The sequence below is a fragment of the Larus michahellis genome, chromosome 15 (assembly GCF_964199755.1).
Source record: "Larus michahellis chromosome 15, bLarMic1.1, whole genome shotgun sequence".
Taxonomy (NCBI): domain Eukaryota; kingdom Metazoa; phylum Chordata; class Aves; order Charadriiformes; family Laridae; genus Larus; species Larus michahellis.
In genome coordinates, this window is record NC_133910.1 from 14,166,970 (window position 1) to 14,193,887 (window position 26,918).

Below are 26,918 nucleotides of genomic sequence, written 5' to 3' on the forward strand. Positions count from 1 at the left end.
CCGCGGGGTGAGGGGGCAGAAAGCGGGGACAGCCCACACCCCGAGCCGGGATGGAGATCATGCCCGGTCCCAGCATGGCTGCTCTAGGTGCTGCCAGCCCTGTCCCCCCACTCCTGACCTCCTCATCAGTCTCCACAGAGCACCGAGGGGGTGACCCCCTCCCCGGGGTGACCCCCTCCCCAGGGTGACCCCACAGAGCCACCTGCCCCAAGGAGTGGGAAAACGGGGGGCAGAGGGGAGCCGGAGCCCGGCTGCTCTGTGGCTGCCCAGCTTTCCTCCCGGGCACAGGATGGCAGGGGAAGGTTGAATTTACTTGAAACTCATCGGAAGAAGCATCAGGGGCCCAAGGGCAAGGAGGAGATGGGGCAGGGGGCTGTGCATGGGGCAAAACCACCTTTCCCCCATGCACGTGTCCAGGGGACCCCAGAGCAGCAGCAGACCTGGCCTTGGGGGACAGGAAACCCCTCACCCAAAGGACAGGGCCTTTCGGGGGCATTTCAGTGCCCCAACACGGGCACAGCAAGAGCGAGCTCAAGTGACAGGATCCGATTGTGACACCCTCACCTGGGTGCACAGCCACCATCAGACCCAATGGCCCAAACCTGGGGACCTGTGGGCTCAGGTCCTTGGGGCCAGGACCCCTGTCCCTCCAGCCAGCATTGTGGAGCAGGACGAAAATGGCTTTTTAGGAGCAGCCTCCACCTGCACGGCATGCAGAGAGGCCGCGTCCTGCTCTTGCTGAGCGAGGGGGCTGAGCTGGGGCAGAATGGGACCTTCAGATGCTGGACACTGGCCCTCCAGCATTGCCACATCCAGACAATCTCTCTTCTGCGGTCCAAGGCCGCGCAGGGAGGTGCCCAAAGCCCCGGGAAGTGGGGCCCCCTCCTGCACACCAAAGGAAGCGGCTTTCTTCAGGTATGGCTGATATTTATCCATGAGACACCTTTATTTGGAACAAAACCAAAAATAAACAAATGTGCACAGAAACCAAGTAGGTTAAAAAAAAAAGAAAATTGAACACATGGCTATTTCCATTTAATACATGGTTAATGACAGGGTGCCTTGTACTCTCCCCAGCCCGGGGCACCCCACCCTGCACCCATTGCTGGCCCCTGTCACCCAACTCATCCCCCCCTGCCATGGGAGGGGCTGATTGCGGTCAAGGCCGTCTAGAGCAGTGTTTGCTCCGGGGCCGCAGGTGGGAGTTGTAGGGTTGCAACAAAACCCGATTGCAAGACAGTGGTGGGACATCTTGTCCCCCGACAAGCACTCTGCTGAGTCAGGGACTGGCCCTGGGTGACAGCAATGGGGGCAGAAGCTGCTGGGGGCAGGGGAAAGCAAAGGGATGTCGGAGGGGGGCGGAGAGGAAAGGTGCAAGCTCAGCTCTCCCTGAGCCACATGCCTGCACGGGAACCGTGGCAAGGGACAGAAGTGACACCGTGTCCCCTCCTGTCCCTCGGTGGTGTCAGTAGGGGTAGGGCGAGATGGAGATGAGGAGGAGGAAGGTGCTGGGTGCCCGCTGCTGGCCCGGGGCCAGCACCTGCACCTTGAGGCGGTGGGTACCGGGGTCTTGCAGCGGGCGCACGGTGGAGACGATGCCACGGCCCCGCTCACTGCGGAGGGCAAAGGGGCTGCCGGGCTCCTGCTCCAGCAGCGTGAAGACAGGGCGATGGCGGAGGGCAGTGCCTGGGGCGAGGTGCACCACGTCGCGGCCGGCGGCAATGCCAAGGGGCAGGGTGAGCAGCTCATACTGCAGCGTGGGGGGACCGGCCGAGCCACAGTCTGGGGTGCAGTGACCGACACACAGCCTGCAGGAGAGTCGGGGGACACGGGATGTGGTGGGGTGGCAGGAGTGACCAGGACAACTGGGTCCATAGTGGCAGGAGCAGTGGGGGATGAGCACCCCACAGCATAGCTCACCCCGGGCTGGAGCCTCTCCGGTACCCGGCTGGGCACGGCACATCCAGACACTGGGCACTTCCAAGGGTGTTGAAGCACATCTGGCTCAAGCCACACTGGATCGTGCCCTCCGCACACTCGTCCTTGTCTGTGGGCAGAGAGGGCACAGGTCTGAGGGTGCTGGGGCGCCCCTGTGCCCCAGGCTGAGATGGGGATTCAAATTACCACTTCCCACCCCTGCCCGGGGGTCTCAGACACTGGGGCAGCGGGACGAAAGCACCCAGGCTTGGTAGGGTGCTGAGCCTGGGAACAAGCCTCCCCTGGAAAGAGAAAGACTTGCAGCCCCCAAGAGGTGACATGTAGGGCACCATGGGGACTGGGATCAGACCCCGAGGGACACAGGCATGCCCACACTGACCGTGACAGGTCTTCCCGTTGGGCAGGAGCCGGTAGCCGGGGGGGCAGAGGCAGCGGTAGGTGCCTGGGCTGTTTCTGCACTTGTGCTGGCACAGGTTCAGCATCTGGCACTCGTCGAGGTCTGCGGGGTGAGAGGGGTGAAGGTGAGCGGGGAAGCGCCGGTCCCCTCTGGTGCCCTGGGGCAGGCTGGCTCTCACCTCCCCAGCGCAGCCAAGCCCAGGGACACCCCGACCCAGCAAATAAAAAGGGAGACAGGGCAGCACCAGGAGCAGAAGCTGCCTTTTCGGCACAAAGTGTCCCCCTAACTCCCTGCCAGACCCTTCCCTGATACCCACTCACCAGTGCAGGTGCCATTCCTCTTGATGAAGCCCGTGGGGCAGGGGGGGCTGCGGTCACCCAGCCCCACAGCCTTCGCCACACGGCGGAGGGCAAGCTGACTGTAGAAGGACCGTCCTCGTGGGTTGCTCGGCCCCAGCCAGCGCAGCAGGGGAGCCCGGGCGGTGCTGCCTGTTGTGGCCCCTAAATCTGCCCCTGCTGTGCCACACTCTCCGCCTGGCAGCAGGGTCCTGCCGGGGGGGCACAGGCACTTGTAGGAGCCCCGCAGGTTGCGGCACTCAAAGGCACATGGTGGAGGAAACTGCAGGCACTCATTTATGTCTGGTGGAGGAAAGAGATGAGGAGTTGCAGCTGGATAGGGAAACTGAGGCTGGAGTAGGGCAGGGGAGTGACTGTGGCCCTGTGCTCAAAGACACATCCCCCAAGACCCCAGCTCGTACCCAAGCATGGCCAGCCAACACCCAGCGAGTGGTAGCCAGGAGGGCAGGCGCAGCGGTAGCTCCCTGGGGTGTTCTGGCAGAGCTGGTTGTAGCGACAGGCGTGGGGCCCCTCGGCGCATTCATCAATATCTGGTGAGCAGAGAAGGCACAAGGTTGCAGGAGGGGACAGGGCAGTGGCACCATGCAGCAGATGCCCTTCACCATCCTCATGCCCCCCCTGGGAAGGGTCCATACCAATGCAGTACAGCTGCCCGGGGCTCAGGATGAATCCCGGTGGGCACTGGTCGCCACTGGCCCCTGGGAAACACGCAGAGAGGATGAGAAGGGACGTGTCACCACAGGGACGTGGCCCTTGCACCCTCACAGCCACTCAGGACTGACAAGGGATCCCAGTGTCTCCCTCCCCACCCCCGGGAATGCCCTCGTTACCCGCATCAAGTGAGGCACGGAGCTGGAAGCAGAGCTCCTCTGAGGCCGGGTCGTAGGAGGCTTTGACAGTGCTGGCCTGGATGTGCTGCACCGGGGGGGGCTGCGAGCCCACGGCGGGGTCGTACACGATGGTGTGATTGCAGCGGGCACGGGTGATGCGCCCGTCCCGCAGAAAGCTCTGCACTGAGCCCCCCGAGAACTGCCCCGCACCCGTCTTCACATAGCGCTCGGTGAAGTCCTGGGGAGAAGCAGGGAGCGGGGGGTCAGGCCATGGACCCCCATGGGCTCCCAGCATGAGAATTGTGGCCCCACGGGGAGGACAGGCAGCACCAGCACCTGCAGCAGCACTGCAGCCTCGGCGATGCTCTCTGGCACGGAGCCGCTGATCACACTGTCCAGGAGCAGAGAGCCAGCAGCATCCGCACCCCGGGCAAGGTGGGTGACCCGCAGCAGCTCCCCTGTCGGGGGGAGAGCAGTCAGCAGCACCCCATGGCACCCCCAAACGCAGCTGCTTCTCTGGCTGTGAAGCTCATCCCAGTGATGGGCTGAGTCCCCGGGGATGGTGCACGGGGGAGATGGAGACTGAGCCGGGCAGGACCAGGCTGCGCAGCCCCCCCACACGCCAGGGGCCACGGCATCCCTCACCTGTGGCAAACTCCAGCTGCGACTCCTGCTGGAAGGTGCCTCGGGTGAGCAGGAACCCGCTCCAGGCCCCCCTGCCGGTGTGTGCCAAGGACCAGTAAATGGGGGAAATGATGGTGACCAGCACCCGCATCAGTGGCCCTGAGGGTGGGGGAGAAAGGGTGTCACCATGGAGCCAGCACCATCCTAAGGGGGCACCCAGCCCTCCCCAACCGCCCCCGTCCCCCTCTGCCATGGGGCACAGCACAGACAGGGGGTGCTGCTTTTGGGGTGGGGGAATAAAGATCTTTCCCCTAAGATTTTCACCTGACAAAATCCTCCTGAGGGTGAGGGTGGGGGCAGCCACCTACCAACAGTGGGTGGGATGCGGCTGATGCTGCTCTGGACCACGGTGGTGCCGGAGTGTGGGTCGTCCAGCACGTTGGCATTGAGGGTGGCGACGCCAAGCTCGTGGGCATTAATGACACCAACCAGGCTACCCCGCACCCGATGCGGCTCCCCTGGGCAAAAGGGATGGGGGCAGCGGCGTTAGGACTGCTCTCCCATGAGAAAGCAGAGCAGCTTCCCGTCTCCCCTCAATAATTTGTGCCTCAAGAAAATCTGATTTTCTGGAGGTGAAGGTGGCCAGAGCAAGGCGGGGAGCATCCCTATGTGGCTGCAAGCACAGTCTCCAAAGACCCCATGGATCCGGGCATCTCAGTGACATGTTAACAGGGGATGCTGCAAGCATGGCCCCATGCCTTTCACACACTGATGTCCACCAACATCCCCCAAACCCTGCTCTGTATCAATCACCACGGTCCTGGCCTCAGCCCCACGCTTTTATTTGCTTCTCCTCTAGCATGCCTGGCAGCAGAACGCCAGCAGCCGCGCAAAGGGCACACAGGGCACCCGGCACTTCCTCCGCACTGCCGGCCAGCACGGCCCTCAGCTCCCCGAGGGGCAGCGGGAGAGGATGTGCCTGTGCATTTAGCGGAGGCCCTGGGAAACGGGAATTCAATCACGGGCAGCAAATGCAGGAAGGCTGGGGAGAGGCGACCGGGGTCACGGGCTGGCATGCAGCGGCTGCTGCGGTAAGGGCTCTGCTGGCCTTCAGATGAGCAGCGGAAGAGACGAGAAAGGGCAAACCAGGGTATGAATCCAGGGGTTTAGAGTAAGCAAAGAAAGGCAATATCCCTCCAAGCTACCGCCTAGATCTTACCCCAGGGTGTAACAGCACTAGGGCAGCCCCTGCCTCCCCGAGCCAGCCAGAAGCCCCCCAAGCCCCAGGGCAGCACCCACCTTGGACAGAAAGGGAGGTGTGGGCGACGGCAGACCCCAGGGTGTTGCGAGCGAGGCAGGAGTAGGTGCCGGTGTCACGGCGGCTGACGGCAGGCAGGAGCAGCGTGGCGTTGGGCAGGACGCGGGTGTGGGGACCCTCGGGCAGCGGCTGCCCGTCCCGCCGCCACTCCACGGAGGGGGTGGGCTCCCCCGACACGGTGCAGTGCAGCAGCACCTGCTGCCCCGCATGTACCGCCACCGCTCGCGGTGTCACCATCACCGTGGGGGCACCTGGGTGGGGAGAGGGATGCAGTCAGTGTCACAGCATCCTGGTGGTGCTAGGGCTGTTCCTCAGGCATCAGAGGTAATCTGGGGGGGTTGAGGGGTGGCATGATTCACAGTCCCTCAAGAGGCAGGTCCAAAACGGGAGCAACACTCACTCTGCAGGGCCAGGGTGACAACCTTTGCTGCCGTGCCTGCATCGTTCTCTGCCACGCACCGGTAGTGCCCCGCATCAGTGCTCTATCAGGATCAAAAGCATTAGCACAGGGCTCAGTTTTGCTGTGAAGGCCTCCTGAAATGCGCTGGCACACCCCCAGGCCCCACTCACCCCCACGGTGCGGATGGCCAGGGAGCCGTTCCGCAGCTGGCGCAGGCGCCCGCCGACTGCCACCGGCACCCCGTCCTTGCTCCAGCGGACAAGGGGCGCGGGGTGGCCCTGGGTGTCGCAGTCGAGGAGGGCATCACCCCCGAGGTGCTCCACCTGGTAGGTGCTGGGGTCCCCCCATATGATGGGTGCCTCTGGGGAGGGGAGAAGGGTGGCAGAGGCGGAGGGCTGGCTGGGCACCCCGGTTTCCCTGCTGGCACTTACCTCTGACAGAGACGAAGGCGGTGGCCCTGATGACACCGGCGCTGTTCTCGGCATAGCAGACATAGGTCCCGCTGTCGGCACGGGTTGCTGCCTCCCGCTGCAGGGTGCTATGGCCACCCTGCTCCAACACACCGTCTGTGGGGTGCAAACCCCGCAAAAAGCGTGGACAGGGACCAGCTGGTTATAAATCCACACAGCCAACCGTGCCAGCACCCCAGGGACCCCGAAAGGTGGGAAATGGGGATGGGGTGGAGCCAAGATCACATCCTCCCACCAAGCTCAGCATCCTCTGTCCCCCCTGCTCGTGGTCCCCCGGCCACGCACCAGTGACGAGCTGCCCGTTCGCCATCCAGGAGATGCGGGGCTGGGGGCTGCCCGTGGCAGCACACACCAGCTCCAGCATCTCACCCCAGCTGAGGGTGATGTCTCCAGGCAGGCGGGTGAAGGTGGGCAGGGTGTGGATGGTGAGGGAGAGCTGGCGGACGGCTCTCCCCGCAGAGTTGACCGCAGTGCAAGAATAGATCCCAGCATCCCCTTCCTACACAGGGAAAGGGGGGGATGAGAGGGGATTAGCTTGGGTCTGGGGTCCAGCTGCGGCCTTGGCTCACTGGGTTATGGCTCTGCTGGCTGTCATGCACCCAAAAAAGCCAAGGCTTGGCCACAACCACTTTTTCCAGCCCACGTTAACAAACCCCCACTGCCCCGACCCGCCAGCCTGTTGCAACGGACTGCACAGGGCTCTCCCTCAGCCAAATATTTTTGAAAGCAGCCGGGGCGCATCAGGGTGCGGAACAACATAAGCATTCTTTTCCACAGCAAAAGACGTTTGTTTCTCAGCTCCCGAACTTTACAGCTAGCTTGGCTGCAGGAGGGGATGGTGCTCACCTGGACATCCCGGAGCAGCAGCTCCCCGGAGGGCAGGACGGTGGCCTTCCCGCCGCTGCCCCGCACCAGGGCTCCCTCCCGGCTCCACGACACACGAGGCTCAGGGACACCGTTGGCGGCACAGGGCAGCAGCACCTCCAGCCCCTCCAGGACAGCCAGCTCCACCGGGCCAGCCATGATGATGGGGGGCACTGGATGGGACAGGAGGGCAGGGACTTGCTCACACCTTGACAGCAACGCTTTACTGGGAGGTGCTGGGGAAGGAACTGAGCAGAGGATGGGGCTAGTGCTGAGCCCCTATCCTGCCTTACCTTGCACGATCAGCCTGGTCCTCCCCACAGCAGTGCCCGAGGGGTTGTGAGCCACGCACAGGTAGGTGCCCGCATCCCCCGGGGAGGCTCGGAGGAGATGCAGCTGCCCATTGGGAAGCACCTTCAGCCTGGGTCCTGCGGGGATGGCAGGAATGAAGGGCAGGATGGGGCAGTGCAGCCATGCTGGAGTGCGGATGGATGGTGCGCAGGGACTGCTTCTCCTGCATGGGTGCCCCTTTCTGGGGAGCGCCTGGGCAACGGCTCCAGTAACTGGATGCCGACAAGCCCTGGGCACACAAATCTCCCCCCAGGCAAAGGCTGGCGAGCAGCGCAGGCTCTGCCAGCCTCCGGTGGCCTCCCCACTCACCTCCAGCAATGCCAACACCATCCTTCTGCCAGGTGACCTCCGGCCGGGGGACACCAGTCGCCTCACAGGACAGCACCGTGCTGGTGTTGACCATCACCATCACCATGCCAGGCAGGGGCTTCAAGGCGGGGGGCTCTGCGAGTGGCAGGGAAGTGTTGCCCCCTGGGGCTCCCCCAGAGTGGGCCAGGGCAGAGGAATCGGGACCCCCAGGAGCCATGCATACCGTGCACCACAAGCCGGACGTGTTTTCGGGCTGTGCCAGCAGCATTCCTTGCCGTGCAGGTGTAGCGGCCAGCGTGTGCAGGCAGCGCCTGCCTGATCTCCAGGGCCCCTGGGAAGAGAGCGGGCAGAGGGGAGGCAGTGGGAGAGCTGGCAGGGACCCACCGCCCTGCAGGGGCTGGGCTGCCCCGTGCCCATACCTGTGGGCAGGACGCGGTAGCCCCCTGCTCGGCTGCCCAGCTGGGCCCCCTCTTTGCTCCACGACACCGTGGGTGGGGGTGTGCCAGAGGTATAGCAGGTGAGGACCGCAGGGGACAGCCGGGTGACAGCCACATCCATAAGGTCATCGGCAATGGTGGGGGGCACTGGAGAGGGGAGGGAGGGAGGTGAGCAGGGCTGCACGGGAACACTGAAGGGGATCCCATCCCCCACACAGGGGCACAGTATCGCTATTTCCCCCCTTGCCCACCCCCACATCCAGTCCTCTAGTGGGGACCCAAGCCCACGGGGGGCTAGAGCACACCCGCATCACACCTGAGGTGGTGACAGACCCCCGCAAAGCCACTCTCGGCAAGACCCACAGCCCCCAGGGCCTCACCATGGATGGACACGAGGAAGCCCTTGCGTGCCTCTCCAGCGGCGTTGGTGGCGATGCACTCGTACCACCCCTCGTCCCGGGGACTGGGGCTGGCGATGAGCAGCGACCCTGAGGACTGCAAGCTGTGCGGGCCGAGCACACATCGGGGTCAGCCCCTGCCCCGCAGGGAGCAGCGAGAGGGGCCAAATCCCACCCTATGGCAGGACCCTTCAAGTGGGTGAGGTGGCTGGTGCTGTGGGTACCTGTAGGCGCCAGGTGGGAGGTATGGATTCAGGGGGTGGCTGTCCTTCTCCCACCTGATGTGGGGCGCGGGGGATCCCCGGGCATCGCAGCCCAGCGTGGCTGGCTGCTGAGCCAGCAGGGTGAGGTTGGAGGGCCCGGGGGCGATGGCAGGAGGGACTGCGGAAGGGCATGGAGGTGATGAGCAGAGCACAGCAGCACATCATTGCACTCATGAGAGCAGCCCAGCAGCGGTGGGTTGGAAGGGGATGAGCCCAGGAGAGATCCATATGGCTCTTCTGCTTACCCAGGATGTGGAGGTCCAGTTCTCGCCGGTCAGAGCCGGCGGGGCTAGATGCCATGCAGAAGTAATAGCCCGAATCCTGGACCTGAATGGGTTCAATTTGCAGGGAGCCGCCTGGCAGGAGCTGCAACCTGGGGAGGGAGAGTGAGGGAGCCCTGTGGGCTGCAACATATGGGGACATGTGTCTGGGAAGGTGACATTTGACGTTGCAGACAGATGTGGCACGTGTCCACTGAGCTGCTATGGGGACAGAGCACAGCCCTTCACAAGGGGACAGTGCCAGCTCTGCTCCAGGCACGCCAAAATGCCTATTGATGTGGGTATCCGAGAACCGTCTCTTGGTGGCACCAACCCACAGAGCCTTGTACCTGTTGCTCCCGCGAAGGGGCAGGATCCGGCCATCCTTCCACCATGTCACCTGGGGCACCGGCCACCCCTCCGCCTGGCACGGCAGTACCACCGAGCCGTTCAGCAGTGCCCTCGTCTCCTTGGGGCCTGGCTGGATCTCTGGGGCCACTGCGGTAGCACCCAGCCAGCACCGGAGAAAGTCAGAGACAGGGCCCAGAGGATGGAGAATGTCAGCCCAGACCAGCACCGGAGGCTGGGCATTATCCAACCCCCGCTTCCCATTACCCCAGCCTTAGGACACCCCGTAATATCACACATCCCCGAACTAACAGAGACGGAGCTGGCGCTTGCTGCCAGCAAAGCCCTGTGGCAGGGCATCGCCACTCACCGTGAACCTCCACCTGGACGCGCAGGCTGGTGTCCCCCAGTGCATTGGTGGCCCTACAGCTGTACTCCCCGCCGTCAGCCGCCCCCAGGGCCCGGATCTGCAGGAAGCGCCCCCCGGCCAGGACCTGCCTGCGGGCATCCTCCTGACACCCCAGGGGAGCCCCCCTCAGCAGCTATCCCCACATTGCCCCCACCACGAGCACGACAGGGCTGGAAAAGGTGCATCCCAGCCCCTGCCCGTGCCCAGTCTAAGGTCCCATCACACGTACCTGCAGCGGGGAACGCTCCCGGCGCCACTCGATGTGGGGGGGTGGCACGGCATCCTCAGGGCACTCCAGGATGAGCTGTCCCCCTGCCACAGCAGTGATGCTGTAGGTCTCTCCAATGCTCACAATGCTGAGAGGTGCTGCGGGAGGCATGCCAGAGGGGTCAGGGGGTGCCATGTGTGTTGGGCACCCCCCATACCTGTCCCCATAAGTCTTGCATAGCCCCCCCACCCCGCTCTGCCCAATGGAGGCTTAACATCCCCCACTGCTCTTCCTGTCCAGCCCCCAGCGATCCCAAGGATGGGTGCAGGGGATGCTCCGACTCTCTGGTCCCCCACAGCTCTGACCAACCCCCCAGCACCCCCTACTAGCACCCTTCTCACTGCACCGCTGGGGCCACGCTACCTTGGATGCTGACATGGAAACTCCTGCTGTCCTCCCCGGCAGGGCTAGTGGCCAGGCAGGTGTACAAGCCAGCGTCGGCCACCTATGCAAAGCCAAGGGATGAAAAGTTGTGGCATGGAAAGAAAACACAGGCGGGGAGAAGAAAGAGGAACCCCTACCTTAGTGCTCTCAATGTGGAGGGTGCTCTCGTTCCCCAACACGAGCCAGGGCCCTGCCAGCAGCTGTCCGTCCTTCTCCCAGGTGACAGTGGGCACGGGGACGCCTGTCACCACACAAGTCAGCTCTAGCGGGGTGCCCACAGTGATGGACATCTCAGTGGGCTGGGATGCAGCCTCGACGCGGGGTGGCTCTGCAAGGCATATGGCAAGGTGGGTGGGCTCATCCCCTCATTGGTCCCAAAAAACTGGCCAAACTGCTCTTCCCAAATCCCCGAGGAAAGACACGCACCCATCACCAGGAGACGGAAGGTTTTGCTGACCTCCCCCACCTCGTTAGCCACCAGGCAGGAGTACACCCCCGTGTCAGCCGGCCCCACGGCCACCAGGCTCAGCCGTGGCCCACCGGAGACATGGTTGCTCTGCCGTGCCAGGGGCTTGCCATCCTTCAGCCAGGTCACTGCTGGTGCTGGGGACCCAGTGGCTTCGCAGGTGAAGGTGACATCAGAGCCCTCAGCCACCATCTGCTCCTTGCTGCTCTCGGGGCTCTTCAGGACAGGGGGCACTGGGGAGGGAGGAATTCCCTTTAGGGGGGCCATGGGAGTAAACTGGGGATGGGTTTGGCAGTTTCCTGGTGTCCTGTGAGCGCCCAGAGGCAGGTCAGCCTCCCGCAGGGTGCTCTGGGACCGCTTTCAGGCTGGTCCTGCCTCGCTCCATCCTCTCCCAGCCCACCTCAGTGGCCAAGGGAAGGCTCAGGACCCTGCTTGGAAACAGGGCTGCAAATCACAACATGTGCTCTGCCAGCAAAATTGGTGCCCGGGTGCCCCCTGCTCTGCTCTTCCCAACCCCCCAGCTGCCCCGTACCCCATATCTGCAGGACGAAGCTGTGATCAGCCACCCCTGCCTGGCTGGAGGCGATGCAGGTGTAGAGCCCACCGTCGGAGACCTGTGCCTGGGAGATCCTACCCCATGGAGCGGGGCACGGGGACAGGGAGAAGACATCAGCTCCAGGTCCTCCACTGCCCCCCGGGGTCTCCACGTTGACACGTAGCCACCTCGGGGTGCAGCTGTGGCCATCCTGGCACACAAACACGGGTACCAGCCCCAGAGCCTGTGGCCAAACATCACTCCGGAGTCACTTCTTACCGGAGAACGTGCCCGGCCGAGAGCAGGGTGACACGGGGGGACAGGCGCAGGGACAGCCCATTCTTCAACCAGCTCACATGCAGGGGAGGGGACCCCCGTGCCCGGCACTCCAGTGTCACCGCTGCAGACAGGACGCCATGGACCACCTCCAAGTCACTGGTGCCTCTCTCAATGGCGGGGGGCACTGCGAGGGGACAGAGGGGCTGACGGGGCTGCTGGGGGCGGGTGGCCCTGGTGCTGCCCTGCAGGCCCCGGCCCCACTCACCCAGCACGCTCAGCATGTACAGCCGTGCATCTTCGCCTGCGCTGTTCCGGGCCAGGCAGGTGTACGCCCCCGAGTCGGCGGCTTGGAGCCCCTCCAGGAGCAGGGAGCTGCCATCTGGAGACATCCTGCGTGGGGAGGACCGGGCAGTGACCTCTGTGCCCACCCCTAGCGTGCCCATGGGGCAGAGACACTCTGCACTCGGTTGCAACCCAGGCTGCAGATTTTGGGGCGTGCTGAAAGGCCAGCACAGGAGCTGGGACCGTGCCAGGGTGACAGTGACCACGCCAGGCGTCAGCACCATCCAGGACACTGGGATGATGCTTCTCAACTAACAGCTGGGACATGCTCAAACCAGCCCAAGCAGGGAGACAGAGCTCAGTCTGCCTTGCACTGCTCTTTTGCACATGGGGAAACTGAGGCACAGACGGGGCTGTGCCATTGCAAGCCCGTGGGGTTGTCCCCCCCGCCCCAGACTCACCGGGCACGCGAAGGGGGCTGCAGCCCCAGTGGCTGCCCGTCCTTCAGCCAGGAGATCTGAGGGGGGGGCTGCCCCTCCACCTGGCACTCCAGCCTCACCCCTCTGCCCTCCAGCACGCTGTGCTCGCTAGGGACCCCCGCGCTGGCGATCCGGGGTGCCACTGTCTCAAGAAGAGAAGGAGACTAAGGAAGAGGAGGGGGAGGAAGGCTCCTCTCTGAGGAAGGGCCCACAGGGACCCCACCACCACCCTGGAGAAGCCCTACCTCGCACCAGCACCATGAAGTCCTTGCGTGTTGTGGTGCCCGGGCCCCGCGCCAGGCAGGTGTACCAGCCCTGGTGGAAGGGCTGCAGGGGGCTGAGATGGAGCTGGTCCCCGCCGGCCACCAGGCCCCGCTCTGGGCTGCTCTCTGCGAGGAGACAGGGCGAAGGGGGCTGCAGCAGCGTCCTCCACTGAGCCCTCCCCAGGCACGTTGTCACACTCCCACCTTCCCACCCCCAGGACCCAGGCTGGGGGACTTGGGTTAAAGCAGAGGTCGGGGCTCTGCAGAGCAGGGTGTTTGCACTGTGCATTGTTGGAGCTCTGCAGGAGTAAAGAGCCACTGGTCTGGGGACAAGCCACTGTCCCAGGGGGTAACCCAAGGGCTAGTACCCAGAGAGCTCACCCCCTCATCTCTCCATCACATCCCATGCCCACATCCCATTGTTTCAGCCTCAGGAATGAATTTGAGGGCTCTTCAAAACCACACAGGGAAAGGGCCAGCCCCTTCGTGCTCTGCCTCCTGCCCTGTGGGGCCCTGCAGTTCTCTCACAGAGGCAGAAACTGAGGCAGGACAGCAGTGATGCTCGGGATGGCAGCCTGTCACAGCCTCCCCCGAGCACATACCCAGCGGGCTCCCATCCTTCAGCCAGGTGACGGTGGGCATTGGCACTCCAGTGACTTGGCAGGTCAGGACGAGGGGGGTCCCCATGTCAGCATCCAATGTCTCCCGCTGTGAGTCCTGGATTCCCGGGGGCCCTGGGGAGGCGGAGCAGGGATGGGGTGCATGAGCAGGAACACATGGACCAGGGTTTGGCATCAGCTCCTCAGTGTGCGCCTGGGGGACAGAGCTCCCGGTTGAGTCCTTGCCGCTCACCATGGACGGTGAGGATGAAGCGCTTCTCGTCCTGGCCGGCCGCATTCAGCGCTACACACGTGTATGTGCCTGAGCTGGAAATCTGCAGGTGAGGGAGCTGCAGCACCCGTGAGTCTGGAAGAAGTGGAGAGCAGGGAGTCAGGGCAGGCTGGAGCCAGGGCTGAGTCAGGGCCACCATGCTGGCATGCTGACCCATCCCTCAGCAGCCAGCCAAGCTCCATGGAGAGGTGTCTGGCCATCAAAGTCCCTCTTTGAGGTTCAAGGGCTTGCTATGCACAGCAGAGAAGGGTGCTGAGCTCCTGCGGAGCAGCAGCGCAGAGTTTGCAGGATGCAACCTTGGTCCTTTCCAGAAGGGATCACGCAGCAGTAAGTTGTTAGCGTGTGGTTACGGCTGAAAGTCTGAGCTCAGGTCCCTCAAGTGGCATCCAGAAGGGCAGGTTAGGGGAGTTGGAGCCCACCATCAAGAGCTGATGGCTGTGCCAAGCCCTGGGGGACAGGCTGTCATCCTTGCTCATCCCAACATACCTGGGGTGATGGTCACCTCCTCACTGAGCTGCAGGACTTGGCCATCCTTGTACCAGTTGATCTCTGCAGCGGGGTGGGATTGGACGTCACACACCAGTGAGACACTGCCATTGACAATGCCATCAATACTTTCGGGGTTTGTGCCCACAATCTGGGGTGCTTCTGCTCCAACACATGCCAAAAGAGAGTGCCAGAGGGGAACCATCACCGTGGAGGCCAAGATCTCCCCAGGAGGAATCGAGCACCGAGCATCTCGCCTGCTTGGAGCATGCTGGCACCGCGACCTCCTTGCAAAGGGTAAGTGTGACAAGCACGTGAGGGACAGAGGCATCCATGCAGTTCAGGAGCCACAGGAGACTCCAGTTGGTAGAGGAGGATGAACACAGTAAATCAGCAACCCAGGAAAGGGTTGCTAGGGATGCCTTACCCTGCACGATGAGGGCAAAGTGCTTCTCAGCTGACCCGACCGGGTTCTCAGCTATGCACGTGTAGCTGCCAGCGTCACCCGCCTCCACTGCGGCCACCTGCAAAGGGTGACAGAGCCCTGCTGAGGGCTGTGCTGAGCCGGGGAGCTGCTGGGCCTCCCACGGGGACCTCGACACCTGGCAAGACCAGGGCAACCTCCTCCCCGGGGAGGGAAGAGTGCCCTGTGCCCTCCACCCGGTGTCTCCCGTGTCACCCCCGTGGCACAGCCACCCTGCCCAGGGTGACACCAACCTGCAGGACCATGCCACCCTCCAGGAACTGGTGCTGTGGGCTGACCACAACGGGGATATTGTTCCAGAGCCAGGACACCATGGGCACCGGGTGCCCGCTGGCTTCACACTTGAAGTGGACGGTGCTATTGATGGTGGCTATCACCTCCTCAGCCAGGTCTTCTGTGCCACCGCGGATGGCCGGGGCAGCTGGAAGCAGGAGGTTATGGGGCTGCCACGTGCCTCCATCCACTCCCTGCCCCAGCCCTGTACTCACTCAGCACCTCCAGCTGGTAGTGCAGGCGGTCCTGTCCGGCCGCGTTGGCTGCCTCGCAGGTGTACCTGCCCGCATCCTCCTCCCGCACCGCCGGCAGCTGCAGCACCCGGCCCCCTGCAGCACGGGGCAGGGGGACGGTTCCGGGGGGGTCAGATTGTCCCCTCCAACCTCGCTGTGCATAGACCCCTATGTAGCCCCAGTGGCCCTGCAGGTCCCACGGGTGCTGTGCATGCTGACAGGAGCATGGGGACAGGATCCAACCTCCTCCATGCTACAGATGCTCTCAACCCATAAAGCTGCTGCAGGAAGCCCCCTGAACCCCACACTGAGTGCCCATCCCCATTACCTAGCAGCACCAGCACCCCTGGGCTGGGGGAGAGGGGCTCCCCGTCCTTGTACCAAGTGAGCTGGGGGGGTGGGAGGGTGTTGGTGTCGCAGTAGAGCGCAGTGGGCTGGTCAAGGATGGCCTGACGGTGCTCTGTCACCTCCCCATCCTGGTCTTCCTCCCGGTAGAAGATCTCAAGAGCTTCACTAGGGCTCATCTGCTGCTGGAAGAGGGGTGGCACTGCGGGGACAGGCTGTGGTCAGCTGCGAGGAATGGGGACTTGCACCCCCAGGTGCAACCAGAGCATCTGCCCAGGCCTGACCAGGGCCAAGGAGATGTTTGTTTTCCAGCAGATACAAACCCTCTTCCTGCTCACCCTGCTCTGCTCCCACAAGGGACCCCACTAAGGACCTCTCCCCTTACTGAGACACCCAATGCTCCAGGCACTGGCCAGACACCCCGGGCTCACCTTGGATGTGCACAATGAAGTCCCTGTCATCTTCACCCACAGCATTGGTGGCCACGCAGGTGTAGTGCCCCGAATCAGAGACACTGGCTGGTTTGATCTGAAGGACCTGCCCCTCGCTGAGGATCTGGAGGTGACTGGCACTTTCCAGGAGCTGAACAAGAACCCCATCCCCAAGGCAGGGAAGAAACAGGAGGATTACACACACAGGAGTGTGACAGATCCCAGGCAGCCATAGAAATGGTATCTTCCAACTCCATCCACCTGGGAGAGTCCCCAAAACCAGCAGCTCCTCCCTGGTAGCTGTTAGGACCTCACCTGCTTGTCCTTGTACCACCGGATGGTCGGCTCCGGCACAGCCCAGGTCTCGCACTCCAGCATCACTGTGCTGTTGACCCTGGCTTTTACCTCTTTCATGGCAAATTCCCCCAAAGGCTCATCTCTGGCAATCCAAGGAGGAACTAGTGGGGAGAGACAACACATCTGGGATAAGAGAAGAGCCCCCAAACTCTTTCTCTGCCCTGATCCGTGACAGGCAGGACCTTGGGGTGCTGATGACACCCTCAGATAGACCCCTTTGCCCTCCCCAGGGTAGACAAGGGGCTTTTTGGGGCCACATGCTGATACATTTGTGACTGAGCACCAGCTGCAAGAGGTGCAGCTCCCCAGGGTGAAGGCACAGGAAGGGAAGGAAAGGGCACTGGTCCCATTACAGTGGTGGGGAATTAGGAAGGACATGGAGAGCTCCCGCACCCAGGACCTTCACGGAGTAGTTCTTCATGGCCTCCCCATCTTCGTTGGCCACAATGCAGCTGTACGTGCCCGCGTCCTCTTCCTGGGCATTCAGGATCTGCAGCCCATGGCCACCTGGGCAAAGTGGGGGGCCACCTTAGAGAGTTGCCACTCACAACCATAGCTGTCTATCCCCATGCAGCACAAGAAGACATCTTAAGGGACCTGCTGATCACCTGCAAACCTGACTTGAGAGGGTCTAGTACTCTTTTAGAGCACAGTTTCCAGGCTTATAAAAACCAGTGCTGTCTCACTGATGCTGCCAAGGAGGCTCTAGCTATTACCAGATGATGTAGCACATGTAAGACCAGCATCCACCTGATGGCCTGAGCCTCCAGGTCCCACAGGACGATGAATTCTCACCATCCCACTGCCCTGGACCACAGCCAGACCCAGAAAGGGCCCCACTCCCACTCCCCCAGGCATGGAGCAAGGGGCCACACGGCAGTCATGCAGAGCCTGTGGACACCACCACAGTACCAGGGAGCAGCTGGATGTTTCTAGACACTTTGAGGGGAACCTCATCCTTTAGCCAGGTGATGTTGGGAGATGGGTATGCCAGAGCCTCGCAGACCAGGGAGACAGGGTTGTTGATGATCACTGTGACTTCTTCTGCATCGGCATCTCCAGCAAATGTGGGACTGGCTGCAGAGACGTGTTTGCATGGCAGATCAGCATTAGCACCCACTTAGGATTCCCAATGCTTCATCCCCCCACCAGAGAGCATAACCCAAGTTCAGGGAGTTGGACTTGACCGCAGCATGTGAAATGCACAGCGCATACAGCACAAGCCCAACTTCAGCCTCTGCCCTCCAAAATAGGGCAGAGAGACGCCACAGAAGACATTCTCCCCCTTCCCACAAGCCATTGTCAGAGATGGATCTTGCACTAGGTAGGCCCTTTATGTTCCTTCAAGGAGGTCTCATGAGGACATTCTAGCAGGTCCAGGACACCATCCCATGCTGCTAGCTGGAGGTTTAAGGGCTCGTCACCACCTCCCCGGGGCAGGCAATTAAAAAGCCCTCTAAGCCCACGTTACCTGCTCATACCCGAGACTCTGCCTCCATCCAAAGGCACCTCGTACCTGAAACATCCAGCAGGTAGTGCTTGCTTTGATTTGCCACAGAGCTAGAGGCCACACAGGAGTAGCGGCCGGCATCAGACAGGGACACTTGGGGGATGTGGAACACAGAGCCATCAGGGGAGATGGAGAAGGTGTTTCCATTATGCAGAGGGTGGCTGTCTTTCAGCCAGGTGATCGTTGGTTGGGGCTTGCCTGTGTGGGGTGGAAAGCAAGTTTTGGCCTTCATGCAAAGTTTTTCCATGTGTGAGCACAGCCTGACCGGGGTCGCTGCGCTGCAGCTTTTCTGGGAAGCAGGGACATCAGCCCAAATGCAAAATTATCACAATCTGGATCAAGTTTTTAGAGGCTGCTGGATGAGCCAGCAAGAAGAAAGGAAACTGTCCTGAGTAGGAGGTGATTGATTATTCCCATCACTAAAGGGGAAACCAGATTAGAGGAATTTTAGCTCCATTTGGGAAAGATTGGAAGTTACATCATGGAACAAGCTCCCCGCATGGGTCCAGCACTTCCCGGACAGCCCAACTGCAAAGCCAGGAACTATCCCAAAAAACCTCTTAAGTCGATTTCAGCTATTTTCATGTCATTGACTGGCGCCGTCCATTTGCTCCACGCCCCAGAGGGAGACTCGGGTCCCTGAGCCCCATCTCCCACCTCCTCACACCACCTCCACTCCCCACATGATGCTCACCTGCAGCCAAGCAGGACCAGGTAACAGGGTGACCCTCAGGCACTTTGGTGGTCTCTTCATCATCTGCATTCTCAATGTGGGGAGGAACTAGGAACACAAGCCACCAGGGACCTCAGCAGCTGACCACCTTCACCAAGCCTTCAAGCTCACATACTAAGGCATGAAGGACTCCAGCACTGCAGCTCCCATCATGCCCAGTCTTAACTCATGACTGTGCCACCAAGGGTGAAGTTCTGAAATCCCATCAAGAATCCTGCAGCAGACAGAGGACCCCTCCTTACCTAGGACTTCCACGTAGAAATGCCTCCTGGCCTCCCCAGCTACATTGCTGGCCAGGCAGGAATAGTAGCCACCATCCTGGGCTTGTGCATGGCTGAGCCTCAGCATCCAGCCCCCTGGAAGGATGGAGCAGAGAGGTCTCAGGGCCCTGATCCAGGCACCAGCCCATCTCAGCAGTACTCCTGCCGGGCTGGAGCTCCACCACATTTACACCCATCACTGTAGGGGCAAAATGTGTTCCTGAGGCTCTCATCTCTCACAGCATCCATGCTTCATCCCTGACCTGAAAGCACAAGCATATGCTTGCTAGGGGTGACGGGAGAGCCGTCCCGGGACCAGGTGACTGTAGGCAGAGGAACACCAGTGGCCTCGCAGGTCAGCGTCAGAGCTCCATGCAAAGACACGCTGACGTTTGTTGTCAATCCTGATCCTTGAATGAACGCAGGAGGAACTGGAGATGCAGAAGAGGACGGACATCCATTTGCAAAGCAGTCATAAAGACAGCAGAGTAAGGCAAACTGAGTAATCCTGGCTTGTTCCCACCCTGCTTGTACAGTTTGAGGACACAAACGCAGAAGGACTGTGAGCATCATCTGAAGTTGTCAACTTCAAAGGTGTTACAGGACAGGTGACTTACAGCAAGTATGTGCCACCTACCTGCACAACCAAGCACATGCTTACGGGTGTGACACCAAACTGGCCACACACCCTGAGCCACCTTAGGCCTTTTCCAGCTCAAGCACTTGGTACCTTGACCCATGAGGTTTCCCCAAGCCCTTGGAAAGTCGATGACTTTATGAAGCATAAGATGGTCTGCTCTGATGACCATGTAAAGAAACTCCAGCCTGATGAAGCCAGTTCTACGGCTATGCTTGGAGCATCCCCCTTCTGACCCAAGACATTCTATGTACTGGGTTGTCCAAGACCTTTGGGTTGTCTTGTTCTCCGCACTCGTGCTGTGCAACATCACCACCCTCCCAAGCCTGCCTGCACCCATACCCCCCAGCTGCCAGCCCTGTCCCGCACCCCTACCATGCACCGTAATGTCAAACTCTCTCCGGTCCTGCCCCACCGCATTTGCCACCAGGCAAGTGTAGCGTCCTGCATGGGCCACCTCCACCTTGGGGATGCGCAGCTGCCTCCCCTGCTCCGCAAGCAGGATCCCGTCCCCACCGATCACAGGCTGCCCGTCCTTCACCCACGTCACCGTGGGCAGTGGCGTCCCCATGGCCTTGCACTCCAAAACCGTCTCACCAGCCTTGATGACAGAAACCTTCCTCAGGGCTTTGCTGCTGCCCTGGATCCTCGGCAGTGCTGCAGGCAGAGGGACACAGGGTGGAGGCAACACTCGCAACTCCCTTGGCCGTATGCAAGTGGATATACGAACACCATCGGTCTGGATGGAGGCAGCAGCAGGAGGACGAAGCAAATGTGATGGGGTGCAACTAGTGCAATTGGGCTACTGGAGTGAAAACCAGCTGCAATCAGCTGGAAACCTGGAGGGGCAAAGCCAACCCAGCTAGCAGCATCCTTTCCCAAACACCCAAGGCAGTGGGCAATGGCTGTGAACTTTTCGGGCCAGACGGACCGTGTGTTGAGAGATACCATGGCACCTTCAGCCACCCCAACAGGTCCTCTGTGTCTCTGGACCCCACTGGCTCACCATGCACCTCCAGGCGATGCTCCTTGCTGCTGCTGCCGGCAGCATTCCTACACTCGCAAGTGTACGTCCCCTTGTCCACCAGCCATACCTTCTCGATGTAGAGCATCCTCCCTCCCGCGGACACCAGCTTTGGACTCCCAGGTTGGGCAGAGAGGGGCTCACCTGCCAGGGAAGGAGACAACAGCCTCTCTTAGATTCCCATCAGGACCAGCTCCCACCCAGAAGCTGGATACTGCCCAGCATAAAGCACTCCTTGTTCTGAGGAGACCAACAACTGCCTGGTAGGTCAAAAGATGTGTGGGGAAGGATGAGGCTGGGGAGCAGGAACCTACCGTCCTTCTGCCAGCTCAGGGTGGGGAAGGGGATCCCGTGGCACTCGCAGGCCAGCCTGACGGACTGCCCCTCCAGCACAGACACAGCGGCAGGCTCTGCCGAGGAGAAGGATGGTGGCACTGCAGGGGACGAGAGGAGAGGAGCAGCTCGCTGATGGCACCGGACTAAAGAAGAGGGGCAGTTCCCCACCAGAACTCCATCCTGCTGGCTACACACCACCCACTGGGCTTCACACAAAGGGAACCGGTAAGCCTCCCCTGTCGCATGTGGAAACAATAATCTTGACTCTCCAGCTATTAAGCGAGTGATGCTTTTAATTGCAGGTGGCCTACAGCAGAGGATGACCAAGCATCCCGCGCCAGCCACACAGGCAGGCCAAGCCCAGGTTGGCCAGACACAGCCTTATTAGGTAGCACTGCTCACTGGGAAGGTTACCTAACTCTTTCCATTATCGGATGCTGTTTCCCAGTTGCTCATAAATACAGCTGGCTGGAAAATGGTAACTCCTTCCCATGAGGGATATCAATTTGTAGAAGAAAAAACCCAACACCCAGAAACCCCTGAAAAACAAAAACAGCAGAACCCAAACAATCCACCCGAGCCAGGACACCAGACGTGCAAACGTTTCCCTGGGAAGGGATTGCAGGAACAAGCCCAGATCGGGAGAACTGGATTTTCTCCACTCCCTGGCTACCTGCCTGCAGGACCTCCACCAACTGGCCCAGAGCATTCCCGAGAAAAGCCAGGCCCTGGCTCAGCCCCCGGCGCTGCGGACGTGCTGAACGGGCCGGGAGGATGCAAGGGTGCTCGAATCAAGTGAGCGAAAGCAGCCGGTGCCCATCCTGGCAGCAGCCCAGGAACCCCCTGGCATCCTCCTGCGTGCCTTGGGCAGGGGCAGAGCCAGGGGGACAGTGCCTGCAGCAACTGCCATGCTGACTAAGTGCAGAGAAAGGACAGAGAAGCCCTGGCAATAGCAAGGAAATCCCTTTGCTCTCCTGCCCACATTTTGGGAAGACACCTTTTCTGCATTGTCACCGAGATCTCGCCCCAAGACTCATGAAAACATTGGCTGACACCCATTCTGGTGGGGATTCCCTACCACCTCCAGCTCCCCTGTAGAGCTTTAATACTTTGGGCTTAATGTTTTCCAAGCCAGTCAACAACCCCGGGTACATATAAACAAGTGGTATAAAATATAGTATATATGTACGTGTGTATACACACACACTATATATCTATCTTGATAGACAGATATAGATATATTTGCCCCGAGGGGCTATTTCAGCCACCGCGGCCCTTACCCCACACGTTGAGGTTGTAGTGTCTCTCCGGGCGGCCAGGTCCCTGGCACATGTACCTGCCCGCATCCTGCACAGTGGCTTGCCTGATCTGCCGGAGCAAGCAGAGGCACTAAGATGCTGGACGCACGCAGCCACTTAGTGGGGGGATTTTGTGCTGACAGAAGCCACGGGGACAGGGTCAGGATGAGAGGTGGGAGCTAGGACACCTCCCAGGAGTGGGCAGGTGGAGACAGGAGTTCTTCACAGCCCCGTTTCCCCTCCCATCCTCTGCAATGCTCTGAAACATCACCTGGAGCACAGTCCCCTCCACAGACAGCTGCATGCCTGGCTTTGGTGTGAGCAAGATCCCATCCTTCAGCCATCGGGACCCCTGAGGGGACACCCCAGGGGCTGTGCACTCCAGCGTCACCGGCTTGTTGATGATGACAGAGACATTCTCCTCCTCGCCCATGGCAGCGAGTGGCACTGGAAAACAGATCGACAGGGTAACACCTTCCCTGAGCCACCCCTCTGGTACCCTCCCTCCCCAGGGCTGGTCCCCCATGACCCCACGCACTTGCAAGGGGACAACAGAGCAGCCCCATAGTCCCAAGCATCGCATCCAACCCCACAGCCGCTCTGTGGAAGGGGCTGAGGATGCACAGGCATACTTACACCACACCTCGAGGGCGGCCTCACGTCTGTCCTCCCCCACGGCACTGCTGGCTACACACGTGTATGTCCCCGAGTCCTGGAGGCGAGCAGTGGGCAGGGACAGCACGCGCCCGTCAGAGAGGATCTGTGCTTCCCCAAGAAGCAGAAAGAGCCCAGATGAGCACGAAACCAGAGAAACTTGCAGGCAGCTGGGCTGCAAGCCAGGACGCAGGAACAGGGGTGGGGAGCACAAGCCTGCCTTGAGCCTGTCCTTGTCACATCCCATGAACCCTCTGCCCACCCATGCCCCTCGTGGCAGGAAAGCCCAGCACGGAGCTGAGCAGGTCCATGCTCCCATGGACCAAACATGGGGCAGGTCTGGGCAACATTGCACCTGCTCAGCTCCAGCAATTGTTTTTTTAAAAGCCAGAATAAGGAAAAAGGAGCATCATCCTGGAGGGATGTCCCCAGTGAGCCCCCCCTTCATCAGGACTTGTCTCACCTCTGGGCCACCCGCCACCATACTGGGCACCAGGTTGCCGTCCTTCAGCCACAGCAGCACCGGAGCTGGGGTCCCCATAGCATCGCACTCCAGTGTCACGGGCTCGTTCACCACCACTGTGAGGGGGCTGGGGCCGGCTGTGATCCGCGGGGGCACTGGGGACGCAAAGAAATGTCACTGGGAGCAGCAGGGTGCAAAAGGGATAGGGCAGGCAGGAGACACCACGGTGTGGGCCAGGCAATACCCATCCATGGGGCCATAGTTTTCTAGGAAGTTATTTGGGATGAACACAGGGGATTGCATGGCTGGAATTGCAAACGGGGCAGACGACAGGGGCTCTGCTAAAGCCATCTTCCAGGGATGTGTCCCAAGGGCTGGGACAGCCCCGTTGGTCCCATGCACACACAAGATGCCGGGACGGAAGCACCCAGCTCTCAGGTAGCCACAAGTCCTTCCCCTGCTCACCATGGACTCACCAGTCACCTGCAGGCTGTACCAGAACTCGGTGACACCAGCCACGTTGGAGGCCACGCAGCGGTAGCTGCCAGCATCAGAGAGCTGGGCACGATGGATCTCCAGGTGCTTCCCATCCCTGGACAGTGTCCGTCCCGGTCCAGCCAACAGCTGCTCACGCCCCTTGTACCAGGTGATGTCTGGAGGGAAGCAGGGAGTCGAGCTGTGAGGAGTGATGCTGCTGCCCCAATCACCAAGGGGACTCAGGGAAAGTCCCAAGGACACACAAGCAAGAGCTGAGGGAGAGGATCGACTCACCGGGAGCAGGCAGCCCTGAGGCCAGGCACTGCAGGGATGCTGTGCCGTTCTCCAGGATGTCCAGCTCCACTGCGCTGGGTTCAATGTTCGGCGGTACTGCAACCCAGCACGCACGGTCATCGGCTCTGCGCGGCCCGAGCCAGCGGCAACCACACCATGCGGTGCCGTGGGGCACAGCCGGGCTCACCAGGGACTCTCGGCACCCACCGAGCCCTGGGAGAGCAGTGGCTGGGGGCCAGGGCTCACTCCCCGCTCTGGGAGGGGACCACATCGCCACATGGTGCCACTGCTGCTCCCCGAGTCAGCCCGCAAATTTATTCTCTGCCCCAATGAGATATTCATCCTTCCCAGGCTCCCTGCCTGGTTTCTCACCCAGCACCTTCAGCGCCGCATCCTGTGATGCTGACCGAGGGGTGTTCTGGCCAGAGGGGAAATGGGGCTGGGGGTAGACCCTCCACTGGGAGGCAGCCATCAAAGATGGATGCTATGGTTTACCGCAATATCAGTGGCCGTCAGCTCTCAGCCTTATTAGCAAAAGGCAAGATCACAACAGACCAAGCCAGTGACCCTACACCTCCCAAAAAACAGGGCCAAGAGCACCCACTCCTTTGGTCAGCCACATTCTCCCTGACATGCAGGATGAATAGCGGATCTCATCCCAGGTGCTGTGCTCACCTTGCACCAAAACCTGCACCTCTGCTTGGGCCACCCCTGCCCAGTTACTGCCCTGGCAGACGTAGAGTCCTTCGTGACCAAGCCCCACGCGGGCAATCAGCAGAGTCCTACCATCCTCGGACACCACCGCACCATCCTGCTCGCCCAGCGGATGCCCATCCTTCAGCCACCTGCGAGGAAGGAGAGAGGTGGCAAGTCCTTGGTCTGTCCTGACATCACCCACCCCTCGTTTCTGCCCACCAAAGGAGTGAACAGTGGGGTGCTGGCAGCAAGGACTGTCCCCTTCTCACCTGGAAAGGGGCTGGCAGTGCCCAGATCATTGGGCAGAGCAGGATGCCAGGGGCAAGGAGCAGGAATGGATGCCTCCCATACTAAGGGAGACCCCAAGCCAGAGGTCCCCATCACCCATCCTGAGGTCCCATCCCAATCTCTGCCACAGCTTTACGTGCTGGGCTGCAGAGCACCCCGAGGGAGTTACACAGCACCCGAGGGAGCTCAGGACCCACCACCCTGCAGTACTCACTGGATCCGGGGTGTGGGGATGCCCATGGCACGACAGTGAATCCTCAGGGAGTCGTTGGCAACGGCCGTCATGGGGCTTTCCCCATCGCCGATCAGCAGCTGGGGGGGAACTGAGGGGAAAGGAGACCTCAGGCTGGGACCACCCTTGGACCTGGCACAGGGATGTGGGAGCAGCCAAGGGCTTGGAGGGTGCGGGACCCCAGTGGTACATTAAGACCCACAGCAGGAGCATTTTAAATCGCAGACGTGAACCTTGGACATGCAGGCTGTAGCTGAGTGAGGCGTTCCCCGCTGTATTTGTGGCCGTGCAGGTGTAGAGACCGGTATCCGTCACCTGGGGCTTGGCCAGCCGGAGGGACCCCGAAGGGAGGACACTGTAGCTTGGGGCAGAGGGAACATAAAAGCTGGGTGGGAGGAATCCATCACCTACCACCCATCATCCATCTCAGCTAAAGGCTGAGAGATCACCACCACCTTGAGACAGCCAAGAGAAGGTCCTCAGGGCCACCTCCTGCCCAAGGAGGGTGGCAGAACTGTCCACGGATGCAAACCCCCTTTGACCAGCTCCTGCATGAGCTCAGCACGAGGCAGCAGTGTGAGCCACCCACCTGGGGGGACAAAAGGGGACAGGGCTCCCCATGGAGCACAGCCCCTGCAGCTGGCCGGGCTCTTGCTCCCAGCACTGTCTGTGCTCCGCAGACATAACATCATCTCAGCCCACGGCTGCAGATTCCTCCTTGTCTGCTCCCATAAATCACCCGGGCACGTGAGGACAAGCATGTGAGATGTGGGGAGCAGCACAAGTCAACCAGGAGCAGCCACAGGAAACCAGACAAGAATGACAAGGCAACACAGTCCCTCAAGAAAAGCAAAACCAAGACACCTTCCTGCTTCCCCAGGCCATAGCAATCCTCAGATGCAGGGAAAGAAGTGATTAACCTCAAGATCAGGGCCCACAATTCTATGTAGCCGCTTCCAGCACGGTGCTAACATACTGAGAAAGAATGTCCTGCTTCCAAGGGGGAAGACCAAGACGCTCAATAAACACATATCCAACCACTCTCCAGGTTATCTTCTCTCATCGAGTTGCATTAGATGACTGTCCCATGCCTGCCATCAGCCTCAACACCATCAACAAGTTAATTTGGCCCTCCAGAAGTCACCTACTGGAACAGAACTGGCCTTTAAACCCACACCCCAGTACAGACAAAGCCACCAGGAGCATTTCAATGCCTAAAGCCCATGAAATCTTGCTGACATGCGGGTTGTGAGGCAGCAGAGGCTGCAGCACCCCCAGCCGCCTCTCCTCCTCTCCACACTGCTCACCTCCTCCTCCAGACCTCAAAACTCCTCCTTGGTGCCCTGCAGCCACCTGGGTGCGGAGCAGCATCAAGCCTCAGTCCAACACCTCCCGCAGGGATCCGCCATCCCCAGGCACGGTGACAGCACAAGGCAGGAATGTGCATGAAGGCGGATGGGTGAGCGGGGCTGAGGAGCCGTGCTGGAGCCGCCTTCTCTTCCCAACCTCAGCCCTGCATCCAGGGCAGGCACACAAAGGGTCGGGAGCAGCTGCTCCATCACAGCAGATGTTTGTATGATGGAAAAAA

At 61.0% G+C, this 26,918-nt stretch overlaps 1 protein-coding gene across 5 annotated transcripts in view; it reads right to left on the bottom strand.

Moving 5' to 3' along the window:
- Positions 1 to 727: 727 nt before the first annotated feature.
- Positions 728 to 26,918, bottom strand: part of HMCN2 (hemicentin 2) — a 37,359-nt gene continuing 11,168 nt past the window's right edge. Inside the window, exons 23-83 of one of the 5 annotated variants that reach the window (XM_074608760.1) lie at positions 25,564 to 25,685; positions 25,313 to 25,421; positions 24,790 to 24,959; positions 24,115 to 24,210; positions 23,820 to 23,996; positions 23,344 to 23,498; positions 22,863 to 22,986; positions 22,498 to 22,673; positions 22,209 to 22,296; positions 20,907 to 21,026; positions 20,575 to 20,736; positions 19,944 to 20,225; positions 19,195 to 19,362; positions 18,914 to 19,027; positions 18,633 to 18,719; positions 17,945 to 18,136; positions 17,341 to 17,505; positions 16,822 to 16,935; positions 16,387 to 16,529; positions 16,072 to 16,222; positions 15,624 to 15,842; positions 15,278 to 15,391; positions 15,023 to 15,210; positions 14,733 to 14,829; positions 14,306 to 14,467; positions 13,781 to 13,894; positions 13,531 to 13,662; positions 12,911 to 13,054; positions 12,648 to 12,807; positions 12,170 to 12,294; positions 11,905 to 12,088; positions 11,623 to 11,720; positions 11,051 to 11,323; positions 10,762 to 10,952; positions 10,604 to 10,685; positions 10,202 to 10,338; positions 9,934 to 10,075; positions 9,566 to 9,713; positions 9,201 to 9,328; positions 8,917 to 9,073; positions 8,675 to 8,796; positions 8,277 to 8,441; positions 8,081 to 8,188; positions 7,858 to 7,992; positions 7,491 to 7,625; positions 7,180 to 7,370; positions 6,619 to 6,832; positions 6,295 to 6,429; positions 6,034 to 6,224; positions 5,864 to 5,945; positions 5,445 to 5,714; positions 4,514 to 4,663; positions 4,167 to 4,304; positions 3,858 to 3,979; positions 3,522 to 3,759; positions 3,327 to 3,389; positions 3,093 to 3,221; positions 2,656 to 2,973; positions 2,318 to 2,437; positions 1,921 to 2,047; positions 728 to 1,808 (exon numbers count right to left, since the gene is read on the bottom strand). In XM_074608760.1, the coding sequence (XP_074464861.1) occupies positions 1,466 to 1,808; positions 1,921 to 2,047; positions 2,318 to 2,437; positions 2,656 to 2,973; positions 3,093 to 3,221; positions 3,327 to 3,389; positions 3,522 to 3,759; positions 3,858 to 3,979; positions 4,167 to 4,304; positions 4,514 to 4,663; positions 5,445 to 5,714; positions 5,864 to 5,945; positions 6,034 to 6,224; positions 6,295 to 6,429; positions 6,619 to 6,832; positions 7,180 to 7,370; positions 7,491 to 7,625; positions 7,858 to 7,992; positions 8,081 to 8,188; positions 8,277 to 8,441; positions 8,675 to 8,796; positions 8,917 to 9,073; positions 9,201 to 9,328; positions 9,566 to 9,713; positions 9,934 to 10,075; positions 10,202 to 10,338; positions 10,604 to 10,685; positions 10,762 to 10,952; positions 11,051 to 11,323; positions 11,623 to 11,720; positions 11,905 to 12,088; positions 12,170 to 12,294; positions 12,648 to 12,807; positions 12,911 to 13,054; positions 13,531 to 13,662; positions 13,781 to 13,894; positions 14,306 to 14,467; positions 14,733 to 14,829; positions 15,023 to 15,210; positions 15,278 to 15,391; positions 15,624 to 15,842; positions 16,072 to 16,222; positions 16,387 to 16,529; positions 16,822 to 16,935; positions 17,341 to 17,505; positions 17,945 to 18,136; positions 18,633 to 18,719; positions 18,914 to 19,027; positions 19,195 to 19,362; positions 19,944 to 20,225; positions 20,575 to 20,736; positions 20,907 to 21,026; positions 22,209 to 22,296; positions 22,498 to 22,673; positions 22,863 to 22,986; positions 23,344 to 23,498; positions 23,820 to 23,996; positions 24,115 to 24,210; positions 24,790 to 24,959; positions 25,313 to 25,421; positions 25,564 to 25,685 (9,406 nt within the window). In that variant the 3' untranslated portion in view covers positions 728 to 1,465. Of the gene's footprint in view, positions 1,809 to 1,920; positions 2,048 to 2,317; positions 2,438 to 2,655; positions 2,974 to 3,092; positions 3,222 to 3,326; positions 3,390 to 3,521; positions 3,760 to 3,857; positions 3,980 to 4,166; positions 4,305 to 4,513; positions 4,664 to 5,444; positions 5,715 to 5,863; positions 5,946 to 6,033; positions 6,225 to 6,294; positions 6,430 to 6,618; positions 6,833 to 7,179; positions 7,371 to 7,490; positions 7,626 to 7,857; positions 7,993 to 8,080; positions 8,189 to 8,276; positions 8,442 to 8,674; positions 8,797 to 8,916; positions 9,074 to 9,200; positions 9,329 to 9,565; positions 9,714 to 9,933; positions 10,076 to 10,201; positions 10,339 to 10,603; positions 10,686 to 10,761; positions 10,953 to 11,050; positions 11,324 to 11,622; positions 11,721 to 11,904; positions 12,089 to 12,169; positions 12,295 to 12,647; positions 12,808 to 12,910; positions 13,055 to 13,530; positions 13,663 to 13,780; positions 13,895 to 14,305; positions 14,468 to 14,732; positions 14,830 to 15,022; positions 15,211 to 15,277; positions 15,392 to 15,623; positions 15,843 to 16,071; positions 16,223 to 16,386; positions 16,530 to 16,821; positions 16,936 to 17,340; positions 17,506 to 17,944; positions 18,137 to 18,632; positions 18,720 to 18,913; positions 19,028 to 19,194; positions 19,363 to 19,943; positions 20,226 to 20,574; positions 20,737 to 20,906; positions 21,027 to 22,208; positions 22,297 to 22,497; positions 22,674 to 22,862; positions 22,987 to 23,343; positions 23,499 to 23,819; positions 23,997 to 24,114; positions 24,211 to 24,789; positions 24,960 to 25,312; positions 25,422 to 25,563; positions 25,692 to 26,918 lie in introns of those variants that run through there. The other 4 variants (XM_074608759.1, XM_074608761.1, XR_012590034.1 and 1 more) reach the window with 4 other exon arrangements.